The 26,165-nt window shown below is 33.8% G+C and overlaps 1 protein-coding gene across 36 annotated transcripts in view; it reads right to left on the bottom strand.

Moving 5' to 3' along the window:
- Znf644 (zinc finger protein 644) overlaps nucleotides 1-26,165 on the bottom strand; it is a 111,365-nt gene that overhangs the window by 10,350 nt on the left and 74,850 nt on the right. For 23 of the 36 annotated variants that reach the window (XM_004841291.4, XM_004841292.4, XM_087213078.1 and 20 more), the window contains 3 exons: nucleotides 11,254-14,282; nucleotides 10,493-11,098; nucleotides 8,416-8,538 (listed from right to left, as the gene is read on the bottom strand). The exons of 9 other annotated variants lie outside the window; for them this stretch is intronic. In XM_004841291.4, coding sequence (XP_004841348.2) covers nucleotides 8,416-8,538; nucleotides 10,493-11,098; nucleotides 11,254-14,282 — 3,758 coding nt within the window. The remainder of the gene's footprint in view (nucleotides 1-8,415; nucleotides 8,539-10,492; nucleotides 11,099-11,253; nucleotides 14,283-26,165) is intronic. 4 more of the 36 variants (XM_013070893.3, XM_087213081.1, XM_013070892.3 and 1 more) reach the window with 3 other exon arrangements.

Raw genomic sequence — 26,165 nt, forward strand, 5'->3', positions numbered from 1 at the left:
CATTTATTGTTTTTTATTTTTTTCCAGTACCAGGGATCAAACTCAGGACACCTTGCGCTTGCCAGGCAGGCACGGCACCACTGAGCCACATCCCCGTCCCTTGTTTTTTCATTCTTGACAATAGCCTTTCTGACTAGAGTGAGATGGAATCTCAAAGTAGTTTTGATTTTCATTTCTCTATAGTTAAAGATGTACATTTTTCCATATACTTACTGGCTATTTGTACTTCTTTTGAGACATGTTTTATTCAGTTCATTTACCTACTTTTTGACTGCATTGTTTTCTGGGGGTTAATTTTTTTTAGGTTTTTTTTTGAGACCAGATCTCCCTACGTAGTTCAGTCTGGCCTCAAACTCGTGGCAACTGTCCTGCCTCAGTCTCCCAAGTGCTGGGATTATAGGCATGTACCACCACTCCTAGCTTTCAGTTCTTATATATTCTAGATACTAATCCTGTATCCAGAAGAGTAGGTAGGAAAGACTTTTCTCTCATTCAGTAGGTTGTCTTTTCGCTCTGTTGTTTTCCTTTGTCAATACATTTTGAGCAAGTATCCTCAAGATATAAAGTGAAAAGTAGCATCAATATGATACTTCATTACACATTTTTATGAACATAGAAATTATAGACAGATTACCTTGCCAAAACCCTAGCTCTAAAGGACTTATTGATCAAGTATGAGTTAATAAGATAGCAAATGCATTACTACTTTGTGGTAATAGGCAAGGAAAAAAATATTTAAAACTTTCTTTTCAAAATAAATTTAACTTGCACACCATTTTTTGTTAAGCAAAAAACGATATTTGTTCTGAATATCTATCATTTTTCTTAGACTAAGACACATCTAAAACTGGAATAAACATTAAAGTACATATTGACAAATTTGCTGAGTGACTTTTGTTTAGAGTTACTTGGGCAATGCCACACTGCCCTCTATAGTCTCAGTATTTCTAAAACATCATTTCAGATGTAGTAGGAATAATTAAATAAGAAAACCACCTTACTTTCAATTTTCCTTTAAATTATCTTTCATATAATCACATTCAACTTAAATTATACAGAATCACAGCAATACACTAAATTTAAATGTCACAAATTCATGGTCCTAGAGGATCTAATTTGGCTTTTTGGAATTTTTCAAAGTTTTACACATTCCCACAAATCTAAAATTACACCCAAACTTGGTACTGACAAAGTATTTTTTGCTTTGATCAACTTCCATCTAAGGCCACAATTGTATATATATTCTAAACACTGGGTAACAAGAATTAACCTATTCCTAAACCCTAGATACAACAAAGAAACAGTAAATTCCACTTTTCTACTTCTGGGTGAGGGACTACCAATCTCTAACAAGTGATCTTCTTGCTCCAATCTGCACGAGAAAAAGTTAGTGTACAGTTGTATTATACCCATAAAGTCAACTAAGGCAAATTTCCTAGTGTCTATGCCTGGTCAGTAACATGTCTTGTTACTGTAAGGTCAAACTGTACCTTAATCCGAATAATAAATAGCATTCAAGAAATTCATGTTAGGCTAGAGATGACAGCAAACACAAATATTACAACTAAAGATTTAAGGCATGTTTTAAAATTTCAAACATTACAAAAAGCAAAACCCAGAGAGTTTTAAAGTAACAAAACCAACAGGAATGCTAGAGGACTAAAACTTATGAAAAACAAGATGTTTATTTAAAAAAAAGAAACTAAATTAATATAAATTTTATAACCAATAAACACCAAAAACAGGCATTGTAAAATTTAGGTATTTTATGCTACAATAGTACAAATCTCTTGGGCTCTATACTCTCAATAACAACCTCACTGATTCAGTAAGTGTGGCTATCTGCTTTGTTACAGTGGACAGCTGAGTGATGTGTTGCTAGATAACTGACAAGAGAAGTATTTTAAATAATTTTTCCATATTGTCCAATGATAATCCCTCTTTCACGTGTGTTCAGTCCCTACCCCTGACCCTAATTTTTATTTCAATCAACTATCCTTGAGGGTTCATTCAAATGCAAAAGTCTTTGCTTGCTAGTCCTAGTCTAGCTCTAAGTACAATATCTTCTTCCTCTGAACTTCCACAATATACCACATACAACTCTCCAACAGCACTTACAAATTTGTCTTATATCACAGTTATTATATACGCACTTCTATACTGGAAGGCTCACTTTATCTCTACATTATTAGTGCAATGCATAAACCACAGTAGGAACTGAAAAAATGCTTGTTGAATTAGTGAATAACCAGCCAATCATTGTATAGTGGGCAAATAGCCTAATTCTTGCTGGCATAATAAAACAATTACTTATTTCTATATAGGCTATTCTTAATATGAATGTGATTAAATTATATTCAGTCTACTGTTTTATAAGGTAAAAATAACATTTTGGAATATTATCAAAATGGTTAGGAAAAAATCAAGCTTAATATTTAAAGGGTTAGTCTTCAGTTACTTAAAAAATGTATTCAATTTGAACAAGTCATTATCTTATAAATTCTGAATAAATCATGTTACTGCACAGATAAATGTTTAAATATTTATGCTTTTAATACTTAGTATTACCAAGATATGCAGCAGCCATGAAAATATAGAGCACCATCATCTTTCACTGTCTCAGGGATAGCTTTTGAAATTAAAAGTTGGAGCATGCCATACCATTATTTAAAAAAAAAAAATCCTTCAGTGACTTGCTAATTTTTTAATTTTTTTTTTAGCAAGCTTTCAAAGCACCAACCCCACCTTTCTGGCATCACTGTCTCCCCAAACATCTATAACCAAATCTCATGGCATTTCTTGCATCCCAAATTTCATTCCTTTGTGTTCACAGTTTTTTCTCTCTGCCTAGAATGATCTATTTCATCTCCTCTTCATAAAACTTATAATCCTTCAAGTTTGAGGTCTGGCTGAAAATTTAAAGTTTTCTGTAATAGTATACTTGTACTTATCCCACTGGGTCATGATTACGTTTATACAGGAGGAGTTCGGGGTCTTTATAGCCTCAGAGACAAGCATAGTTCTGATGTAAGAAACTAAATTTTATTAAATGAATGAAAATGTTCTGTGACTATTTTATTTTTCTCTTATTTTAAAAATAATGACAAGAAACATACTAGTATGAGCAATTTTGTATTTTTGAGGCTCTAATTAACTATGCAATAAATTGTGAAGGAAGCATGAAAACAGGAGTCCCACTTAGTTTCTGGTTCCTCTCAAAAGGAGACCTAGATGAAAATAATCTGAACTCCTGCGGCACTTACAACCAATATACCACTTAATTGCAACTATCCTGCACAGTCTTCTAATTTTGATAGTTTAAATGTTCTGGCAATAATCCTTTTTAAAATTCACTGATAGCAGAGATATCTGTCAAATTTCTCCTGATCCCCCAAACAGTGTAGATGACCAATGTATTTGCTTTATGGAGAAGCTAGCTTGATCCATCAGAGTTGAATCTTTGTAAGATCAAATTTTTTTACTTATACTCTTTCAGAATGAATGAATCACTGTAAAGGCATGCAATTTCTTCAACATGCAATATTGTAGTAATATAAAAAGACTTGCAGAGACACTCATGAAAGAACAAGTGAAATCTCTCAATACAACTTTTTTTTTCTATCACAGCAGAGAGTGCTCCTATAGCACTTTTCCTAAGCTAAAAATAATTTTTTCGTGGTTTACAAACCCACTCAGCACCTGACATGATGTTGTATATTCATTAGCACTTGCTGTGGGCTTCTATGGCCAATTATATCATTAAGGCTGAAAACAGCAAAAGAATCATGCAGTCTACAATTACACCAAAAGTGGATGATATGAAAAAATAAAAACTAAAAAAGGCAGACATTGTGCACTAGTTGTATTGACTGAAGGCTCTAATAATTTTTAAAACTTTTTTGTCATTGGAAAACATGTTTCTTTAATTATGATGGGTCAGTTATTTGTTGTTGGAGGTGCTTTCAAAATGTTATGAATAAAGTGTTCTGAAGATAATGAAAGGAACTTGTTCCCAAATATATTTTTTGGGATACGCAAAAATATTTTTTTCATTAATTTTAAATAGGTAACCAGAAATTTATAATTTATTTTAAATTATAAGGCGAGCATTTGATTTTTAAAAATGTGATCTATACATTAAAATGAATAAACTGAGAAAAATAACACTTGCTGCCAGAGAAGTATTAAGATTTCTAAGACACTACTATTACAGTTGGGTACCAGTCAGTACAAGCCCCTAACACAGAAAAACACTTGGGGCAGTGTTTTCAATCTGTGGGTAGTGACTTCCTAATGGGTACTGTATCACTGTATTGACTCATGAGTAGCATTAATTTTTAATGAGAAAAAATAAAATTAAAGAAAATATTAAGAATGTATCACTGAATTCAGGTGAATGAATGAATAAATATTGTATGTGAGTTTGTATACAGAAGTAAAATGAAGTCACAATAAAGATGCAGAATGTCAACATTATTCTTCCTTCTTTTCAAGCCAGGAAAGAATGCTGTATAGCACATAGATATATTGTGGAAACATAAGTTTCACAGATTTATTTTCTTTGACAGCATTCTACTCTGAACTTACTTCCCTTTCCTCACTCTTATTTTGATCTCAAAATGTTTTGATCTCAAATTGATTATAAATTAGGTTGATAGGATAAATTCTTCTTTGAATAATTTTAAATGTTTTAGAAATTTTAATAACTAGAGTTACTATATAATTTACCATCCAATCAAGACACTTCCAGTATTGTATGGTTTTCTATTAATAACTTGGTAACACTGTTCTTAATCTTACTAATATAAAGAGATATCATTTAAGTAAATAAAGTACTTTAGAAGATAAAAAAGCAAACAGTGGGGCTGGCCAGGGATGTGGCTCAGTGTAGAGCTCTTTCCTTAGCATGTCCAAGGCCCAGAGTTTGATCGCTAGTCATCCCCTCCCACCAAAGCAAATAGTGAAAAGAAAAAAGTCTAAAGCACTGAATACGAACTCTATCATGAAATTTCTCTGATTTTTAATGAAAATTATATAATGTTTTTATGAGACTATATACAGACTTAACCAGGAAAAAAATGTGTACGAGCATGTAAAACATTAGTCCTCCAAAGAGACAAATCTGGAAAGACTACCATGAATAGGTGGTATCTATACTAACAAAAACTAATTCTAACTAAGTGTGCCTTGAATTTACAATATAGGATAAAAAGTAAATCCTCTGATACTAATCTCTTTAGACCAAGATTAAGAAAATCAAAATGTTTTCATAAATTACATATAACTGAAGATACAGAAAATTCTTAAACTGAGTCAGTTCTGGGGAAAACTGTAATCTGTGCAATTCTCTTTTGACAATTAACTGTCCCAAGCATGGTTAGCTCTTTGATACCTTCCATTCTAAAGCTTTTCTATTTTGTTCATTAGTTCCTTTTCCTAATATCAAGAAGGACATATTTTAATTTATACTTGTAATAAGTGAATCAGTATTGATGTTACACGGTCTTTGCATCTTCAGCATCTTTTTCTTCTTTTCTTTTCCTTTTCATGCAAGGCAAGCTCTTTAGCACTGAGCTATATCCCTAGCCCTTTTTATTTTTTTAACTTTGAGAGAGTCTTGCTAATTACTCAGGCTAGCTTCAAACTTGCAATCTTTCCAACTCAGCCTTCTGATTGTTGTTGTTTTTGGTACCGGGTATCAAACTCAGGACCTTGGACTTGCAAGGCAGGTGCAGCACCACTGAGCTACATCCCCAGTCCTTTTTAATGATTGTTATTTTTTTTCCCCACCTCAGCCTTCTGAGTAGCTGGAACTGTAGCCATGTACCACCACTTGGCCTGAATTCGTACTTTATTCATCATAAGAGGAGCTATTTATATTCTTTAAAAAGTGATGCTTATTACTCCTATGAACTGATGAATTCCTTTTAATAAGCCACTGGAAACCTCATAGGTTGGAACCACTGCTTTGTGATACTGATGTGGGTGAGGAATATGGTATGTGGAGCTTATAAACAGAATTCTCCATCTAAGAAACTAAAAACATTAATAAAGTTGCATAAGAACTTATTTGGCACAAATAAGTTGCAAAGACATCATCTGTATAGCTCTACTGATCAAGAAGATTTTAAAAATAAGGGCAAAGTACTTTAGAATTTTTAAGAAAAAGAAGCAAATTTTTTGTTTCTTAAAAGTGAGTACTAGTTGTGTAAAACCACCTTGGACCTTCTTCAGGTTTTCATTTCCATTCTTTTTGCCAAGGAATATCACACAAAACTTTATTTTCTAACACTTCTGACATTTTGATTAATATTTAATTTAAATAAAAACAATTCCTGTTTTTTCTTGATGGCCTAGACTAGTGATGGCGAACTTTTTAGAGACCAAGTGCCCAAATTGCAACCCAAAACCCACTTATTTATAACAAAGTGCTAACACCACATTTAAACTTGAATACTCTGAGGTTTTAGTTTAGGAAAAACAACTATTACCCAATGCTCTGCTGCTGGAGCAACTTGGCTCACATGCTGACAGAGAGGGCTCTGTGTGCCTGCTTCAGCACATGTGCCATAGGTTTCCCACCACTGGCCTAGACTATATCTCAATTCATCCTCTTTTACTTTTCTAATAATAAAGTTTTTTTAATGAAAGGTAATGTCACTACATTTTGAAAGATTCTGCAGATGAGGTAAAAACATTTTTAAATGGACTAACAAAGTCTGGATTAGACAGACTTGGTCTCATTGAACATTTGAATAATCTGTTTCAATAGAATGAATTTTTTACAAGCCCTCTGAAGTTTGAACTAGGGCTAACCATTTTTTATTGTTCTAACCAGACCTCTGTTTATTCAATTCTCATCACAATGTTCCCTAACTTAAAGCCAACTTCATTTAAGAATTAACTGCCTTCTTTCTAAAATAAGAAATCCAAGAAAAGGATCCCGATAGAGGATAGTGACTAAAGATAAAGATCTAAGATATGACTGCCATGACTTGAATTTCAATTCTGCTACACATTAACTATAAAAGTTCAGCAAATTGTTGAAGTTCTCCAGGCCCTAACTTCCTGTGAAATGGAGAGAGTCACAGTACCTACTTCTCACATGGTTGTTTATTAAATGCTATGCATGTAAAATACATTGCATAGTGCCATTCACATAGTAAGTATTCAATAAAGATTAGTGGCTATGATAGCAATGATGCTGATTCCCCATTTCGACATTCTCTTATTTTCATTTTCCCCTACCTCTAATATCTGCATCACCTTCCAAGCCTGATGAAGGTGAGGGTATATAAACATTATAACCCCACAGTAGGAGCCCTAATCTAGTGAAGTAAAACCTACTATTCCCCTCCTGTTAATACAAATGGTTAACAGGCACCCTGGTTATTTGCATATCAAGTCAAGGAATAAAGTAAAGAAGCAGAATGAAGACACCAATACGAATACAAGTATCTTTTGGCAGCAAGAACATATTTGATATAAGTCACAGGGCATGAGGAAGAACAAAAAGGTTGAGAAAACAACAGCTAGAGAAAGCAGAAGGTAGTGATCTAAAAGGACAAGAGAAATAAAAAGACTGGAAAGTGAATTTTAATCAAAAAGATTTATAAAGATCTATTTAGAAAAAGGGTTTATTGTAAGATGTGAAAAAAATTGGATTTGCTGATGTAGGATAATTTGAAAGACTACAAATGAAAGAGCACAGCAAAAATTTTGTAGGATTTAAGAAGCATATTACATATGAGTAAGCTAATTAGTTTCACTGATAGCAGTATGAAGAATATCTGCAAGGTTGGCCTAGCCAACCAAAAATAACACAGAAATGTGCATTTACACGTATAGCTATATATTTATTAATCCTAAATATAGTTTAGGGGCATTAAAAGAAAAGTATATTCAGTTGTCAGAACAGACCATTATTAAGGCCTGATCTTCAAAGATCTGATCTACAGGTTAATAGAAAACTCATTGGTTTGCTTAGTTTTTTAATCAATTTTATATTTTTGAAATTTCACTGTAATTTCCTTTTCTAATAAAGCATCTCCCTAAGATAGAACTACAATCTTTTTTTTTCCACCAAAGAGGTGTCTTACTGGAATCTACTAATATAAATAAATTTAAAAATCAAAAATAGCATACTTTAAGATCAACGGGATTTGGGCTTAAAAGTTCCAAATATTTATGGTTTTTTATTTTTCTCCAAATTAAGTCAATATGAGCCAAATGAAAAAGAACCACTTGCTTAAAATTATGTTAACAGTTTACAAGTTGCTGAAATTTAATGTCTATTCAGATTCAACTAATGCTTACCAAAGAAAGTTATAAATATAATCTGAATTAGCACCAGCATGGTGAAAAAAAAAGTGTATTGTATCAAACAGACTTGCTGTGATATCTGTTCAAACATACCTGTACCAGTCAAAAGTCCAGCACTCTTCTTTCGTGCATAAGCGCGTAAGTGGTTGGACAGGCTAACAGCACTTGTAAACGTCGTATTGCAATGCACACATGTTCTAAGCTTCACAGGCATACCTATCATTCAAAAGAAAACTATAATCCAGTTCTCACTTCAAAAAGTGAAATTTTCTTAGCTTAAAGTGTGTAGAAAAGTACCACAATAAAGATGGTTTCAAAAGCGTTCATGAGTTAGCTTAACTTAATATAAGAAGGGGGAGTTAATTATTAGTAGTTTATAGTTATTATTTAGAGCCAACCCATGCTGTTTGGAAAAGTGGAAAGGGAGTGACATGAACCTCTAAGCTCCTCTGGATTTAACACCTATTATCACTTTCTTGCAGATTTCTGTGTTACGCAGATCATTTTTTAAACCTACTATAAAATACAACCCTGTGATTTGAATAGCATAGTTCTAAGAGTTTCAAAGCTTACAACATTACCAATAAAAAGAATTAAGAAGTCTAGTTGACAAAGTGGTAATTAAAGTGTTTTACCCACAAAACCGTAAATGGCTTGATACTAAATTAGGCTTTTTGATGAAGGCTGGGAGAAAAGGTGGTAAAACACACCACTGAACAGCTGTTAGACACAACATTTTATTCAGGGCATTTTATGTTCATTACTTGGAATGCGCAATCAATAATGAAAGTTAATGATTTGAAGTTTTTTGCTAAAATCTTTGTGCTAAATAAATGATCAACAAGCTAACATCTTAGTCATTACAGGAAAAACATGTTGAAACAATAAGAAACTCCTAACTTCTCAGACAACCCTCACTCCCCCAACACGTTTCAACTGGTTTCCTCAACATTACTATGAAAGCCACAAGTATAAGTTCCTGTTATAAGTATATTACAGCTTGGTCAACACAGCTAACACATCTTCCTTACATTTTATCCTTCTGAAAAATACAGAAAGCTGACTTTGCAAAGACTCTCATTGTATGAAGAAAGAGCCCTATTAACCAGAAGCCCAACTAGATAAATTATTTTTCAGACCACTTAAAACGCAAGATCTTTCCTTAAATCAAAACTGCATTAACAAATATTTGGGATATCCCGATGTCTGCCAGAAATAAATAATTAACATTTCCTTACAGTAATTTTATTATTAATCCATTGGCCACTTACTATTACCTCAGACACACTCATGTTAGGGACTCCAATCATGAAACCATCTATATAAACCTTCAACACTCCAAAAGAAATCTATAATCTCCAAAAGAAACCTATAAAGAGGCTTACAATTTTTCTAGTCTTAAAAGTATAAACCAGACCCTGCAATACTGAATAAAATTCAGCTACTTTATTTGCCATGTCATTTGCCAATATATACAAAATATTCCTTGAGAGGAAAAAACTACTGGTGTACAATCACTAAGCTAAATCATCTCTATATCAATAGAACACTATTGCAAATACAAAAACCCAAACAAATATGTTTCATATACTCACAATAGTTCTTCAAAACCAAACTATTCCATATTACAATGACGAAGTGGAGAGGAAGAGGCTTCTCTGGGTTAATCACAACATACAACAGACACCAATCCGTTCAGTTTAAAGAGTCTTCTTTGTTTTGTTTTACCCAAGCATTGGGAAAACCAACAGCTAAATCTTGAGAATATTACCACTTTGGAGCACTGGCAAAGATGTGACAAAGGTCTCCGCCTTCAGTAACGCTATGCTTTTGAATAACATCAACCTCCCTCCCACCCGTAATCATCCCTTAACCCTGGCAAATTTTATTTTTACAGATTAGCTTTTTATTTGTTGTTGTTGTTGACTTGTGTGTCTTCTTTTGCTTTTGTTCTCACCTTACATTCAGACCATGAAATGAGGCAGAGGTTCAGTGCTGATGAGCATCAATTGATGAGTTATACAGAAATGACAGAATAACCAATCTGTTCTGCAAAAAAAGCAGCTTAAATAAGAAGATTCTGAGAAAGTATTTTCCACAAATATTCCACTAAAGAATGCATAATTAACTGTTTTAAAATTACATAAGGTAGTCGTAAGTATCCTCTTACCTGAGTGCATAGTCAAGTCCATTTTTTGTGGGTGATACATCAATGGACTATCTTCATTTAATGGAAGAACACATTTCTGAACAAATCTTTTTCTTGCTGTCTGATTGTGGATCTTTTGAGGAGAAAGAGCAGAATTCCTTTCTTCTCCCATCCTCTTATTTTTAAGAAGTTCTATCAGTGTAAGAGACTGATTCTTTTTTCCACTGGGCAGTTCAGGTTTTGTTTCATCATATTCATTTAAGAAATTCAGCCCTTCTTCCTCTGATGCAGACACTGACAGAGCTTCAGTCTTTAGGCCATTATGGTATGCTTCAAGAGGTAAAACATTTTGAGACAGAAAGTCATCACTTGATACAAGTTTTTGAGCTACAAATGGTCTGGGAATAATACGACGACTGTTCAATGCCTTTAAGATTTTTTCATATTTTTCTTCATTTTGCATCATCTCATTCAGAACACAGATTGGAGATTTGTGAGCATCCCATTTGGTCTTTCCAAGTCTTTTCAGGTGGCCTCTAACATGATTTGATAATCCAATTTTAGTATCAAACCAACCACCACATAGTTGACAAGTATGTTCAGAAGTGGTTTCAGATTTTTCTATAGCTAAAAAAAAATTTTTTAACAGTAATCAGAATTTATTAAAATAAATTCTAAAATATGAAATTATTAGATTCTAATAAAGACCAAATTCAAACAAACCTTTCAAATCCTCTAAATTTGAACACTAATACATTAGCTCTATCTATGTGAGAACTTACCTTTTCTAACTCTCTTAACAGGTGTCCCTGTGCCAGTTCTTTTAAAATGTTGCATTTTGTCACTTGTGGCTATCTGTTCTGGTGATACAACATGACGGGCTTCATAACTTAATCCTGCTCTGTGAAGATGTCCTCGGACATGATTTGATAGTCCAACGCCTGTTTCAAATGTTGCTGGGCAATAAGGGCATGATTTCTTCTCAAGGGACAAATCAGTCCAATGAAAAACAGAACTATGCTTTGATAATGAAGTTTCTGCATTTTCTAAATGCTGAGAATCATGTATCTCATGTAAAAAGTTGTTAGTTCCACCATCTTCATAATATTCAAAATAAAAGCCATTATTTTGATCATAACTAAGGGTAGCATTTTCTCCAGGCTCTTCACCTTCCACCTTGCTTTTAAATAGAGGAAATATGTTTACATGTTCTTGGTTAAGATCACTGTAGGTTTCATCATCTATAGCCTGTGTAGTGTAGTCACTTAATTCAACATTATCCCAGGAACTATCATCTTCTGTTTCATAACTATCTTTCTTTTCAGCAGAATTAAGTTTTTGTAAAACCACAACCGTCATTTTATGCAAAAAATCAGGATAGCTATCCAAGTCTTCTCCTCCAACAGAACTTTCCTTCTTTGATTCTTTAGCTACTCTTTTCACAGCTACACGCCTGTGGTCCTTGAAGCCTTCTGGCCGTTTGGTGTCTTGGTTATGAGGGTCTGAAATAAAACTATTATGAGAATTACTTGATGAAAACAGATGTAAAGAATTTAATGAACTAACTTCTTTTTTGAAATGCAGAGGATATGATTCACCTGATTTTTTGATCATCCTGTAGTTTTCATATTTGTGTCTATATAAATAGTTGCTATTTGCCTTGGTATTAGATTTTTCTTTTCCTGATTGATGAATATACTTCGGTTTTTGGTCAGTGCTGCTTTTAATAATAGTCTTATGAGGAGAGTTGTTTTGACTGCACATGTTTACACCTGACTGGGCAATGCTTTTCCGAGCTTTTTGTATTCTATGTGGCCGCTTATGGAATTTTGAAAAATTACTTGATTGTGAGCTTGATCCAAATGTTCGCTTTACATCTTGCTTTAAAGCAGAGTTCTTTGGAAATGTGGTTGACTGTTGTTTTATTAATGGTTTAGTGCTATCTAGATCTATAGGTTCTTCTGGGGTGTCACTTTTTCTTTTATCAAGTCCCAGAGAATTACCAAATGAATCAACACATGACGAGGAATGCAAATATTCCACGTGCTTTTTTAAAATACTTCTGGCTGAAGTGGTAAAAGGACACACCTTACATGTGTATGTAGCTGATTTTTTGGATGATCCTGTAACAGAGTCTTTCATGAAAGCCTTCTTTTGTGTTTTTTTCTGGGCTACATCAGAATTGACTATAGGACATTTTACCACTGCTCCATGGGCAATGCCTCGATGGCATTCCAATTCATTTTCTGTCACTGCCATGAAATTACACTCTTCACAGCAATAGTACCTTTTATCTTTTTCATGGGTTTTAGCATGTTGCACAAATGTTTTAGGGCAATTGGTACCAAACACACATTGAGGACATTGTAATCGTGCACTTCTTCCTTCATCCTGAAGTTCTTTCAATTCACGGATTTCCTCCATCAACTTCTGTCTTCTTTCTTGGTGAATAATCATATGTTTTAGAAGTGAATTGCGATCTCTAAATGTCCGTCCACATTCTCGACATGCATATGGCCTTGGGACATTAAGATGGCGAAAGTGACTATTCCCATCTAAATGATACATCATATGCCTGTGGAGGTGCTTTTTCTCCCTAAAATTCACATTGCACTTTGTACAGGGGTAGAATGATGGCTCTTCGGTACTAAAAGTAGCAGGTGACTCAGGATCACTCTCTTCACATTTCTTTTTTAAGGTATTTGAAATAAAAGTGCTAGTATGAACAGGTGAACTATCTTCTCCACATTTATCTGGATTATAAATTAGATGTTGAAAAGCATCTACAGATTCCAAGTCTTCATCAGTTGATTCAGGCTTCACTTTTGATAATGTGTATTTCTGTGAGTCTATTGTTTGTACCTCTTCATTCTGTTTCATAAGGTCAACTTCTAGCATTTTTGCTTTATTTGGTACACAATTAGAATCACCAAAACAATCCTCAGTGTAACGAGTTATCTTGCTTACATCCATTTTTCGCTTTCTCTTTTTTTCTAGACCTACTTTAGAGTGAGTGGGAGCTTTATCCACAGTTTCTTCATTAGTTATAAGAAACTGAATGAACTCTTTTTGGGGATCCCAGTTTGTATCATTTTCTGACCTAAATTCATCTGTACCTGAGGAAATTCCTGTTACTGTATTAACACCATCATCTTTTACTAGTAAATCTTCACTATCCTCGCCCACCTCTACTTCATTTATTAAAGTGCTATCTGACTTTATACTATTCCCTACTGAATTTTGAATGTCACAACCAACTGAAGCAGAGGTAGGTAGTTTTTTAATGGAATGGGTTGGATTCTTAGTATGTGCTACATCTGATAACAAAAATAGAACTTGGTGTTGACTTGCTTTTTGTGGTGTAGAAAGCTGAAGATCAGCTGCTACTTTCAAAGTTGAACAAGATTCTGTTGTTGGCTGATCCACAGGCTGTCCAGTGGTTAATGAAACACTGCCTTTATTCATATTGGAAGTCTTAGTTATGGAGGAGTGTGAAACTGGTCCATTAACAGTAGCTCCTGTAGGTATGGTAAAGTTTTCACTAGAAATTGTGGGAGCACCAGCATGTATAAACAAAGTAGACTGGCCTCCACTTAAGGCTTTTTCAGATTTGTCCTTTGAGAGTTCTTCAGGCAGAGTCAATGAACTGTTTTTCTGAAATGATGTTCGACAATCTTTTGGTTTATGAACTCCACTCTTGTTCTCTGAGATAAAATTGTTGTCATCTAGGAGTTCTTCTTTAGCACCAGTAATATCGGTGTTTATCTTCAAATCATCCATATTGTTGGCAAGCCCATTTAACACATTTAGTCTAGAAAATGGAAAACAAAAATTTAGATTTTGCACGAAAAAAGTACTATTAGTGTATGGAGAGTAGAAAGTACATATTTTTATTACTTTTATTTTTCTACTCTTTATATCAAGATCCTAGTAACTTTCCAAGAATAAAAAACACTTTAAAAAACTTACACACTCTAAAAGTATCTCAAGAGTTAATACTGTTGCTAGGCAACAACTCAATACTGCATATATACAAAATGTCTAGGGAAATGCAACACAAACTCATACATACAATAAATTAATATACTACAGACTGAAAAAACTAAAACCTCAAATACAGACAGCTAATAAACTTATCTCACTCAAGTAGATTATATTATAGAATACTGTGAATTATCAAATATCAAAGAGAAGTTTTGTCACTTAAGAGCTAATTCCTGAGGAAGATAACAAAATACTATTCACTGAAGAACTTTGTCTGAATTAAGATATTGTCTATCAATATCAATTGTTTGTGTTAAAACAATGATTTTTATTTTTGAAAATATTTGATTGCTTTGCTCTTAAGATGTTTAATGTTCTCCTAAAATTCCAACAGTAAAAAAAGTTTTAATCACAGTTTCATGTATTCCTCATTCAAATTATCTAATCCTAAATTAGTAAAATGTAGATTAAATTTTATGTTAAAATTTCATACCCTGAGCTCCCAAATTCCAGATATCCCCCAAAAGTAATTATCCTATTTGTGATCTTATAGTCTAGTGCAGTGACCTAAAAATTTTTTCCATCAAAACATAATTGTTTTTTAGTTTCTTTCATACAGATAAAAATACTGAAACACTTTTGATGATAGAATTAATCATTGAGTAGATAGCACAATACTTTATAAGGATAAGAAACTCATATTTGAGAGACATTCACACCACGAGTATAATTACTGTCTTTCTCCAAAGAGTTCTCCTGCACCCTGTTCTTCTCCTGCTCTTAAAAATGGCCACATTGTACTGGAATTGCCTGTACTAGAAGAATATAAGCTCTTTATGGGCAGGGGCTACAAAGTAGTCACCACCATATTTCTAGAACCTAGCACAGCACTTGGCATAGATGCATTATTTGTTAAATAAATGAGTATGTGTTGAATGAACAAAAACACAAATGCAAAATCAAAGAAAAAAATGCCTAAAATATAAAAAGAAAAATTTTCTTCCTATGAAATTTAGATACTCCATTCTATTAAACTCCATCTAGATCCAATGTGGTTCTGATTTTTTGACTGAGCAACTGTGCAAAGTTTTCAATGTTTCCAAAAATCTTTTTCACTATTTAGAAAGAAGTTGCTACTTGCCAACTACAGATGTTAACTATTTAAAGTACTGGCATAAATTTTATACTTCTTTTCCTCTTGTACATAGTAGTAAGTGCAGTTCAGTCATTCTCCAAATATTTATTGAGTATTTACTACGTGCTAGGCACAGCTGTAGTTATTAGACATATAATAGTAAATAAGACAGACTAGGATTCTACTCCTCAGACAAAGAATAAGCCTGCACAATTTTCTTTTACAGTCTTTTTACTTTGTAAGGTGAATAATACTATTTTAAACAGTAAGACTTTACAATCCAGTATTTAGAAATCAGAAACACTTTAAATGAATTTCATTATTTCTACTATCCTTTATGGTACCAATTTCATAATTTGTAAAACATTAAATCTAGTTCAAGAATAAATAATTGTTTATAATTACTTTTTTCTTACCTCCTAACTTAGAACAAGCATTTATATAATGATCTTATTCTTTCCACAAAATGTTTAATTACAAACAAACATTACAGATATCTTTCTTTGGCATTATTCCACCCCTCATAGGTTTTAAAATTCTGTTTTGAATCTGGCAAACTTCCACAGTAATAAAAATAGACTTTCAATAAGATCATATTCAATGATATCGCCCCAAAATGGTGCTAATGCAGCACTCAGCAGGAGTCTCTACATCACAAACACATAAGTTAAAAATGGGCAGCACATAAACATGTGTTAGGAAGGAGTGTACAAATGTCAACAAAAAGTAAGCTTTGATGTTACACTATTACTCATTCCTGTTCTCATTAAATTAGGTACAAAAAAGTATAATGCCTCAGTAGTAACAATCTCATAAATCTGAAATAAATGATAGTTTAAAAAAAGTAGCCTGAAAGACACTTTCTGTTCCTATTTATCATAATCACAGAGGTAGACAAATATATGCTCAGTCAATTTGAAAGCCTATATTAGCTTTTCTCAACAGGAAGCAGCGTTGCTAACGAAGTGGTAAATTCAGTGTTAATGAGTGGCTTCACTGTTACCACCTCAGAGGTAAAACCTTCCATGTTCTATGTTCCACCCATCTGTTATGGTGTTAGAGGTTCAGAGATGGAACAGACGCTTCCCATTTAAAGCAACTTCACTGGTACCCCCTGAACAGCAGGGTGACAAACTATGAGAACATCATGTCGGCTTGGAGACTGCGTCCTCATTACCAAAATGGCTTTATAAAAGCTTTTCATAAGATTACATTGTGAAGATACCAAACTGTTTTGCTCAAAAACAAAAAAATATATGCAGAACATACAAAACAAAACATATCTAACAAAAAAATCAAAGTATATATTGTTAAAATATACAAAACTAGGCTTTCTTTAAGAAAGAAAGATTTTCTTCACATCTTCATAAATGAAACATGGCTTGATTGCCCCATAAATAAGAGTAACTCTGTTTTAGATAATGATCAAGGCACTCTTAGTACATTAATAATAAAAATCTACATCAAAAATATGCTTTAAGAAATTGACTAAGCTTGTATATTAAACATTTTTCTGGTTTAATTTTCAGAATATATTCTAATTATAAAATTTTCCAAATGTACTTGTTCTTAATGACAGTATTCAAAACTCATAGCTGCTACATTAAGATACAAAGAAAACCAATGGATCAAACTCTTTTGCCATGAATAATGTATCTAGAATTACAACATTTATTTCACTATGTTCACAGAAGATTATACAGCATCCAGATGAGAAAGTATTTGATCTATAAACTAATTTTATGCTGTCTCAAAGAGTTTTTAACAACTTTTATATGTTCAAATACACTTAACACAGTCATCAGTACCAGTTTATGGTACTATAAGAAAGTAGAGACATATTTGAAGATAGGGATTATTCATTAGGTTTTTACAAAAAATAGACTATAATACTATGTTGTTTAGACTCCAAATTTCAATTCAATGAATTCAGTGAATTTGCTATATAAATTAGGATCTTTTAGAACTATGTTTAGACATAATTATTAAATCCTCTGCCATATAATCATATAATTATAGAATTTTTCTTTTAACTCAATTCAAAGATGCTCCTTAAAAATGTCACACACTTTTTAAAAAGCTGCAAATGGGAATTTTAAATCTACATAAAACATATTTCAGTTTCTAGAAAATCATAATGAGTTCTACAGCTATAACTGCCTCTAGTTATATACTGTGAGCATTAAAAAATGTACAAAGGTCAGATCTGTCTTCAAGATGACAGATCATCACTTATACGCCTCAAGCTAGACTTATTGTCTCAGAAATCTCAAACATCAGTATTTTTGCAAACTATCAGCACTTGCTATAACACCCTCACTACACTACATCTTGAGGTTACTACAGAAGAAATGAGGTGATAATTGCATATTAACATAATTATTCTGTAATCCCTTTGAGCAAGCTTCCTAGGTCACTCAGTAATTCAGGTTAGATACAACCTTCCTGTCATCAAATCTATGCTGTCCACTTTCTGTTCATGAATAATTCTTTTTGTCATAGAAAATTAACTTAATTTCATTCTTTTATGTACATTATTAATTGTATTTATTGCAAATAGGTTAACATTTTGTGAGTACTTACCACTACTACATAATACCAACTTTTCTCATGTGGAACAATTTCACACAAAAAATACTAGAATTTGCCCTCATCCTACAGTAGTTCATTAATAACTACAATACACAGCTATAAATAAATTATAATGTTGCCCACTAGCTGAGTTATAGTTAGTATCTGTCAGGTTTTCACAAACTCTATGTTCATTTAAATTATCCTTAAGAACACATGACAACTTCAGTTAGTAATATGAGCTTGGGTCATGAAGAGAAAATTGTTCACAACTGTCATCCTAACTACAAAACAATTCTTAATTAACTACATATAAATTACAGTACTTAAGCCTATATATATTATACACAATATACAAACATACACCCTAAACCTCACAATTCAAGAGAAGAGTACACAATATAATCATGTCTTCCAGGGACTATCCTATTCTGGATGTCACATTGAGAGGAAAAAATTAAAAATACAGAACATTTATAACGGTATCTAGCATTAGCTGACCTGAAAAACATGCCATATAATAAAGTGACAATACGGTATATTTAGCCTAAGAATTATCCTACACGTTTAACAATTTTCAAATGTTTGAAGGTATGTTACATAGAGAGCAATATATTAAATTCATCAAAATATGGATTTCACCTCTAGAGTAGGAAAAATTAGAAGTAGGAACCCTTCAACATTGCAAAGGGTTGCTTTACAGACAGTGAACTAGAATGGCTCAGTAGGTACACTATTGTCAGGAACACTGTTGAAGGAAATCTGAGATAGAAAATTTGATAAGATGATTTCCAAGGTCCCTTTTATTATCACCATATATGCTAAACAGTTGTTAAATATTAACATTTAAGACTAGGTTGAAATAGGGCCGAAACTGGAGTGTGATAAACTACTGGAACTTCCCCAAGATTTGCAATTATCTAAAATAATCTTTTAGTTAACTTGTAATATGTTGATAAGTTGATTCTTCAGCAATGAAAACATGGCACGAAGTGACTAACACACTGATAACCACGGAGTTATCTGTGTCATGAAAACTCCACATCATGGCTGTCTTTATTCTATTGGCAATATTAAAAAAAAAGTCAGGGTCTGAACATCTAAAAAATGTATAGCTTACAAACAAAAATAAAATACATCGGGCACATAGTGTTTTATTGCCAGAAGTACGGGGTACTGCCATGAAAAACTAATGATCTTATACAGTATGTAATTTTACCATCTACCATCAAATTACACTGAACTTGTTGAAGTTTTGTTCCTGATGCCATACACTATCATTATTTAAAAAGAAGATGTTACAAATACAAAGTACTAATAACACAATCTAAATGTGCAAAATGACTCTCTTTTTTTGTTTTTTTGAGACAGGGTCTCACTTTGTAGTTTAGGCAAGTCTTGAACTAACTATGTAGGCCGGGTTGGCCTCAAACTCCCAGCAATCCTCCTGGCTTCAGCTTCCCTGAGTGCTGGGATTACAAGACTGCACAACCATGCCTGACTTTTTTTTTTTCAATAAGACAATTCTTACTGTAAAGTATACTAAATGTTAAACATAATCACACATCTCGAGAATTCTGCTGCCATATGCTAAACTGAAGCAAGTAATGGGAAGGGCTACGATACAAATGCACAACTTCAATGATTTTGAAAATTATGTAACAATGGGAATCAACACTAGGAGACAGGTATTTGGTAATTTCCTAATCAAGAATTTCCAAATGGAAGAAGCAGGGCAACAGAGTTGCAACCAAAGGAGAATGTTAAGTCACATTAAGCAAAGAATAATTTTTTATTGTGCTGTTTATGCTTTCATATAGTCAGAACAAGGTTAAATAATGCTTTTAGCTTTGATAGGATGAATGACAGATGCTTATGACTCCAACAATAACTGATGCTTACACTTAAGAAAAGTGACAACTTTCTTTACATATTTTTCAAACTGATCAATTTTATTTTACCATATTTACATAATTAACACAGGTGAGTTCACTGTTAAATGTATTGATCTAAATCTTTTAAGTTTAAAACTCTTATTACTAGGTCAATTCCACATTCCATAGGCAGTGTGTCAACTTGGCCTTACACTAATAAAGATTATTAACTGCTAAAAATTGTCATTTTACTTTGAGTGTTTTGGTATTCTTCAGTCTATGATGGGTTTGCTATTTGTGTTCAGCTTTGCAATATTTTATATTAGCCCACCATGTCTAATAAGTATAAAAGAAAGGAAGACAAAGCATATACCTACTTAAATAAAAACTGTTAAATATTCAAAATGGTAAGATAAATTATATATAAATTATATATGCATATAGAATAAATTGCTTCCAGAATAAAAATAATTTTAAAGGGCAAAGAGAATTTCACCATTAAAAACTGTTGTATCTACATATGTAATATATAATTTGCAAAAGAAGTACAGATGGGCCAGAGATGTAGCTCAGTGGTGGAGTGCCTACTTGGCAAACATGAGGGCCTGTGTTTGATTCCCAGTACAAAAAAAAAAAAGAAATACAGAAGTCAGATGTTTATTCAGTTTATTTGGAAAAATTAAGAATTTGTTCCAATAACTAAAAAGCTCAATGTTCGCAAATGAAACTTCTGTTGCAACTTGTAGATTCCATTTGATCAAAGCATGTACACATCAGTACATGCTTAGCATATGTACATCAAAGGTAGTATTATAACTGTAAATGCAAACATTGTGGTTTCGAAGGGATTTCTTATAACAGTTGAAGAAATGATTTGTGTTCCAACAGACTGTCAGTGCAGATCAAACTACTGTATCATTTTTGAGAAAAGGTGACCAACACAATATTTATATTTATATATATATATATATAATATTTATATAGCCAGCTTTCATACTACTGGGACAAAATAACTGGCACCTACAATTTAAAAAAGAAGAGGTTAATTTTAGGATTTAAAAGGTATCAAACCATTGTCTCCTGGCTTCAAGGTAGAAGCATCATGGCAGAAGGGAATGGGGGAGAAAAGCTGGCTCAAATCATGATAATGTATCTGGAAAGCAGAAAGCAGAGTCTTCAAAGAGCCAGAGAGGAAGAGGCCAGGATCCAGATCTAGTCCCCAAGGTTATTCCCCCAATAACCCCTTAGACACACCCAGAAGCATGCTTTACTAATCTTCCAGGTTTCTCTGAAGCTAATCAGGATGATAAGCTTAACTATGGAACTTTACCAGCAAAAAGAGTGTGTCTATTCTGATGCCTTGAACATAAGAAATGTTTGCTAGTTTCCTCCTAATATTCCAGTAATGTAGCAAGTTTTTTCAAATTTAAAATTTCACAGATATAACTGTGTATTTTCTTTTTTTAAATTTTTTTTTTATTAAATTCTTTTATTGGTACATTGTAGGTATACAATACAATTACATTTCTCATTGGGAATTGTACCTTTACATAAAGCATCTTGGTTCTTATTTTTCCGCATTCCTAGCCCTCCCTTCACGCCCTCCACCTTTCCCTATTTACAAAGACTTTATTTCCATTTCTCATCATTTTTCCTTTCCCTTCTTTCCTTTCCCCTGCCCCTCCCACTACCCCTACCCCTTTGGACCTTTTCTTCCTATTTTGCACAATCGATTATTCATTCTAATCATTGGTACATTTTAGGTATACAATATAATCACATTCATCATTGGAAATTTGCACCTTCACAAAGTCTCTCTTGGTTCTTATTTTTCACCCTTGCCCAGCCCTCCCTTCAACCCCTCCAGTCCTCCCTATTTACAAAGATTTTGTTCCTAGTTTTCCATTTTCTCATATTAATCCCATTCCCTTCTATCCTTTCCCCTAGCCCTCCCACTTCCTTCCCCTTTACCCCCTTTCTTCCTATTTCACATTATCTATTATACATTTAGTCCTTATTTACAGTTCCTCACACCAGAGAAACTATTTGGTATTTATACATGTGTGTCCTATTTATTTCACTTAAGAGTATTGCCTCAATGTGCATCCACTTAGCTATAAATATCTCTAATTTCTCATTTTTTATGGCTGAGTAGTACTCCATTTTATTAAATAAAACACATTTTCTTTATCCAGTCTCCAGTTGATGGGCATTTGGGCTGTTTCTAAGTTTTAGCTATCACAAACTGTGCTGCTATGAACATGGGCGCACATATATCACTGTGGTATGATTCTTTTAATTCTTTGGGGAAGATCCCCAGCAGTGGAATAGCAGGGTCAAATGAGACTTCCAGTCCTAGTTCTTTGAGGTATCTCCATACTGATTACCACAGTGCTTGCACCAGCCTACACTCCCACCAGCAGTGGAGCAGGGTTCCTCTTTCCCCACAGCCCCGTCAGCATTTGTTAGTGGTTGATTTCATGATAGCAGCCATTCTTTCTGGAGTGAAGTGGAATCTCAGCATTGTTTTCATTTGCATCTCTTGAATGACCAGTGATGTTGAACATTTTTTCATGTATTTATTTGCTATTTCTACTTCTTTGTCTGAGAAATGTCTGTTCATTCCAGATGCCCATTTTTGGATTGGGTCTTTAAATTTGGGAGGTCTGATCTTTTTAAGTTCTTTATAGATTCAAGATAGTAGACCTTTGTCTGAGGAAGAGGTGAAGATTTCTTCCCACATTGTGGGTTGTCTCTTCACACTGCTAGTCGTTTCTCTTGCGGTGCAGAAGCCTTTAAATAAGAAGAGATCCCACTTGCTGTTTGTGCTAGTTCAAGGGCAACTGAGGTTTCATTCATAAAATCTTTTCCTATACCGATGTCTTCAAGGGTTCTACCTAACCTCTGTTCCAACTGGTTGAGAGTTTCTATTGTAATATTTAGATCTTTAATCCATTTTGATTTTAGTGTAGTGCATGGTGAGAGATATAGGCCTAGTTTTAATCTTTGACAAGTTGAAGCCCCATTTTTCCAGCACCATTTATTAAAGAGGCTATCTTTCCTCCAGTGAGGGTGTTTGGCTCCTTTATCGAAGATGAGATGGCTGAGTGTGTCTGGCATTGTTTCTGCATCTTCTAATCTGTTCCACTGGTCCTCAAGTCTGTTTCTTTGCCAGGACCATGCTGTTTTTAATCACAGTAGCTTTGTAGTAGAGTTGCAGGTTGGGGATTGTGATACCCCCTGCCATGTCTCTGTTACCTAGAATTGCTTTTGCTATTCTGGGTCTCTTCTTGTTCCAAATGAATTTTTGGATTGTTTTCTCAAGGTCCATGAAGTATGCTGCTGGGATCTCAATTGGAATTGCATTAAATCTATATAGCAGTTTTGGAAGTATGACCATTTTCACTATATTAATCCTTCCTACCCAAGAGCAGGGGAAGTCTGTCCATTTTCTGATATCATCTTCAATCTCTCTTTTCAGAGTGTCATAGTTTTCAGAGAAGAGATCTTTGATTTCTTTCATTAGGTTGATTCCTAGGTATTTCAGTTTTTTGGATGCTATTGTGAAAGGAATTATTTGCCCTATTTCTCTCTCAGTGAGTCTGTCATTGGTGTAGAGGAAAGCTATTGATTTTTGTGTGTTGACCTTGTAACCAGCTACTTGACTGAATTTGGTTATTAAGTCTAGAAGACTTTTGGTGGAGTTCTTGGGATCTTCTATATAGAGTATCATGTCATCTGCAAATAATGACAATGACTTCTTCATTTCCTATTTTTATTTCTTTTATTTCTTTCTTTCTCTTGTCTAATTGCCGTGGCTAATGTTTCCAGAACTATATTGAACAGGAGTGGTGATAGTGGATATCCTTGTCTTGTTCCTGATTTTAGTGTGAAGGATTTCAGTTTTTGACCATTTACAATGATATTGTGGCTGTTGGTTTTTCATAGATGGCTTCTATCAGTTTGAGGTCGAGACCATCTATTCCAATTTTTTGTAGGGTTTTTTATCATAAATGCATGTTGGATTTTGTCAAATGCTTTTTCTGCATCTATGGAGATAATCATATGGTTTTTGTCCTTGGCTCTATTGATATAGTGTATTACATTGATTGATTTTCGTAAATTGAACCATCCCTGCATCCCTGGGATGAATTCCACTTGATCAGGGTGTATGATCTTCTGCATTGTTTGCCAGTATCTTAGTAAGGACTTCTGCATCTATGTTCATTAGTGAGATTGGCCTATAGCTCTCCTTTTCGGTTGGGTCCTTCTTGCTTTGGGAATCAAGGTGTGCTTCCAGGAATGAATTTGGAAGTATTGCTTCCCTTTCAATTTCACTGAAGAGTTTAAACAGTAGTGGCAGCAGTTCCTCTCTAATGTCTTGTAGAATTCAGCAGTGAAGCCATCAGGGCCCAGGCTTTTCTTAGTTGATAAGTTTTTAATTACGTTTTCAATTTCATTGGTTGATATTGGGTTGTTCAGAATTTTTAAGTCCTCTTCGTTTAACTTTGGTAATTCATATGTATCTAGGAATCGGTCCATTTTTTCTGTGTTGTCCATCTTATTGGCGTATAGGTTCTGGAAGTAGGTACTGATGGTCCTCTGGATTTCTGCTGGGTCTGTTGTAATTTCACCCTTTTCGTTCCTAATTGCATGGATTTGGGGCTTTTCTTTCCTTTTTCTGACAAGGTTGGTCAAGGTTTGTCAATTTTGTTGATTGTTTTGAAGAACCAACTCTTGGCTTCATTGATTTTTTGTATCATTCTCTTAGTCTCCATTGCATTGATTTCTCCTCTGATCCTTATAATTTCCTCCTTGAATGAGCTCTGGGGTTGTCCTGCTCTTCTTTATCTAGAAGCTTGAGGTTCAGCATCAGGCTGTCTAACTGGGCTCGTTTTGTTTTCCTAATATGTGTATTCACTGCTATGAATTTCCCTCATAAGACTGCTTTCATTGTGTCCCATAGATTCTGATATGTTGTACTGTCATTGTCATTTAATTGAAGGAACTGTCTGATTTCTTCTTTAATTTCCTCTGGGACCCATTGGTTATTCAGAAGTGTGCTGTTCAATTTCCACATGTTTATGAAATTTTTTGAGTTTCTTCTGCTATGGATCTCCAATTTCATCGCACTATGGTCTGATAATATACAGGGGATAACTTCAATTCCTTTGCACTTACTTAAACATGTTCTATGTGTGAGTATGTGGTCTATTTTGAAGAATGACCCATGTGCAGCTGAGAAGAATGTGTATTCTGATTTTGTGGGGTGTAAACATCTGTTAAGTTCATTTGTTCAAGAGTTCGATTGAGTTCTAGTATTTCATTACTTATTTTTAGTCTAGTTGATCTATCTATTTGTGACAGTGGGGTGTTGAGGTCCCCCAGTACAACTGTATTAGTGCATATATGACTTTTCATGTCCGTTAGTATTTGTTTTATATAGTTGGGTGCACTAGTGTTTGGGGCATAGATATTTATGATTATCATCTCTTCCTCTTGGATGGTTCCCTTTACAAGGATGTAGTGTCCTTCTTCATCTCTCTTAATCAGTGTTGGTTTGAAATCTACTTGATCTGCCAAGAGGGATAGCTACTCCTGCTTTTTTTCCGGTTTCTGTCCCATGGAGTATTGTTTTCCACCCTTTAACTTTCAATCTATGAGTTTCTCTTTGAATTATGTGTGTTTCTTGTATGCAGCATATTGTTGGATCTTGCTTCTTGACCCATTCTGCCAGTCTATTTCTTTTGACTGGTGAAGTGAGACCATTTAACGTTGATGGTTATAACTGAAATGTATTGACTTGTCATTGCCATGACTTTTTCTTTTTGTTAGGTTCTCCCCCTTTACATTTAATTTCTTGTCCTGCCAGATGGGTTCATTCTGCTTTGCTTCCTGGGGTTGTGATCCTCAATGTCTGTTCCTAGGATATTGTGTAAAATTCTTTGGAGTGCTGGTTTGGTATTCACGAAGTTCCTAAGGTGCTCTTTGTCGTGAAAGTATCTTATTTCTCCATCAATTTTGAAAGAGAGTTTTGCAGGGTACATCAATCTGGGTTGGAGGCTGTTTTCTTTTAGAGCTTGGAATATGTCACTCCAACCTCTTCTTGCCTTTATGGTTTGTGTTGAGA

Source organism: Heterocephalus glaber, unplaced genomic scaffold, assembly GCF_053883595.1.
Source record: "Heterocephalus glaber isolate CG9 unplaced genomic scaffold, H.glaber_assembly_v1.0 deba00001442, whole genome shotgun sequence".
NCBI lineage: Eukaryota > Metazoa > Chordata > Mammalia > Rodentia > Bathyergidae > Heterocephalus > Heterocephalus glaber.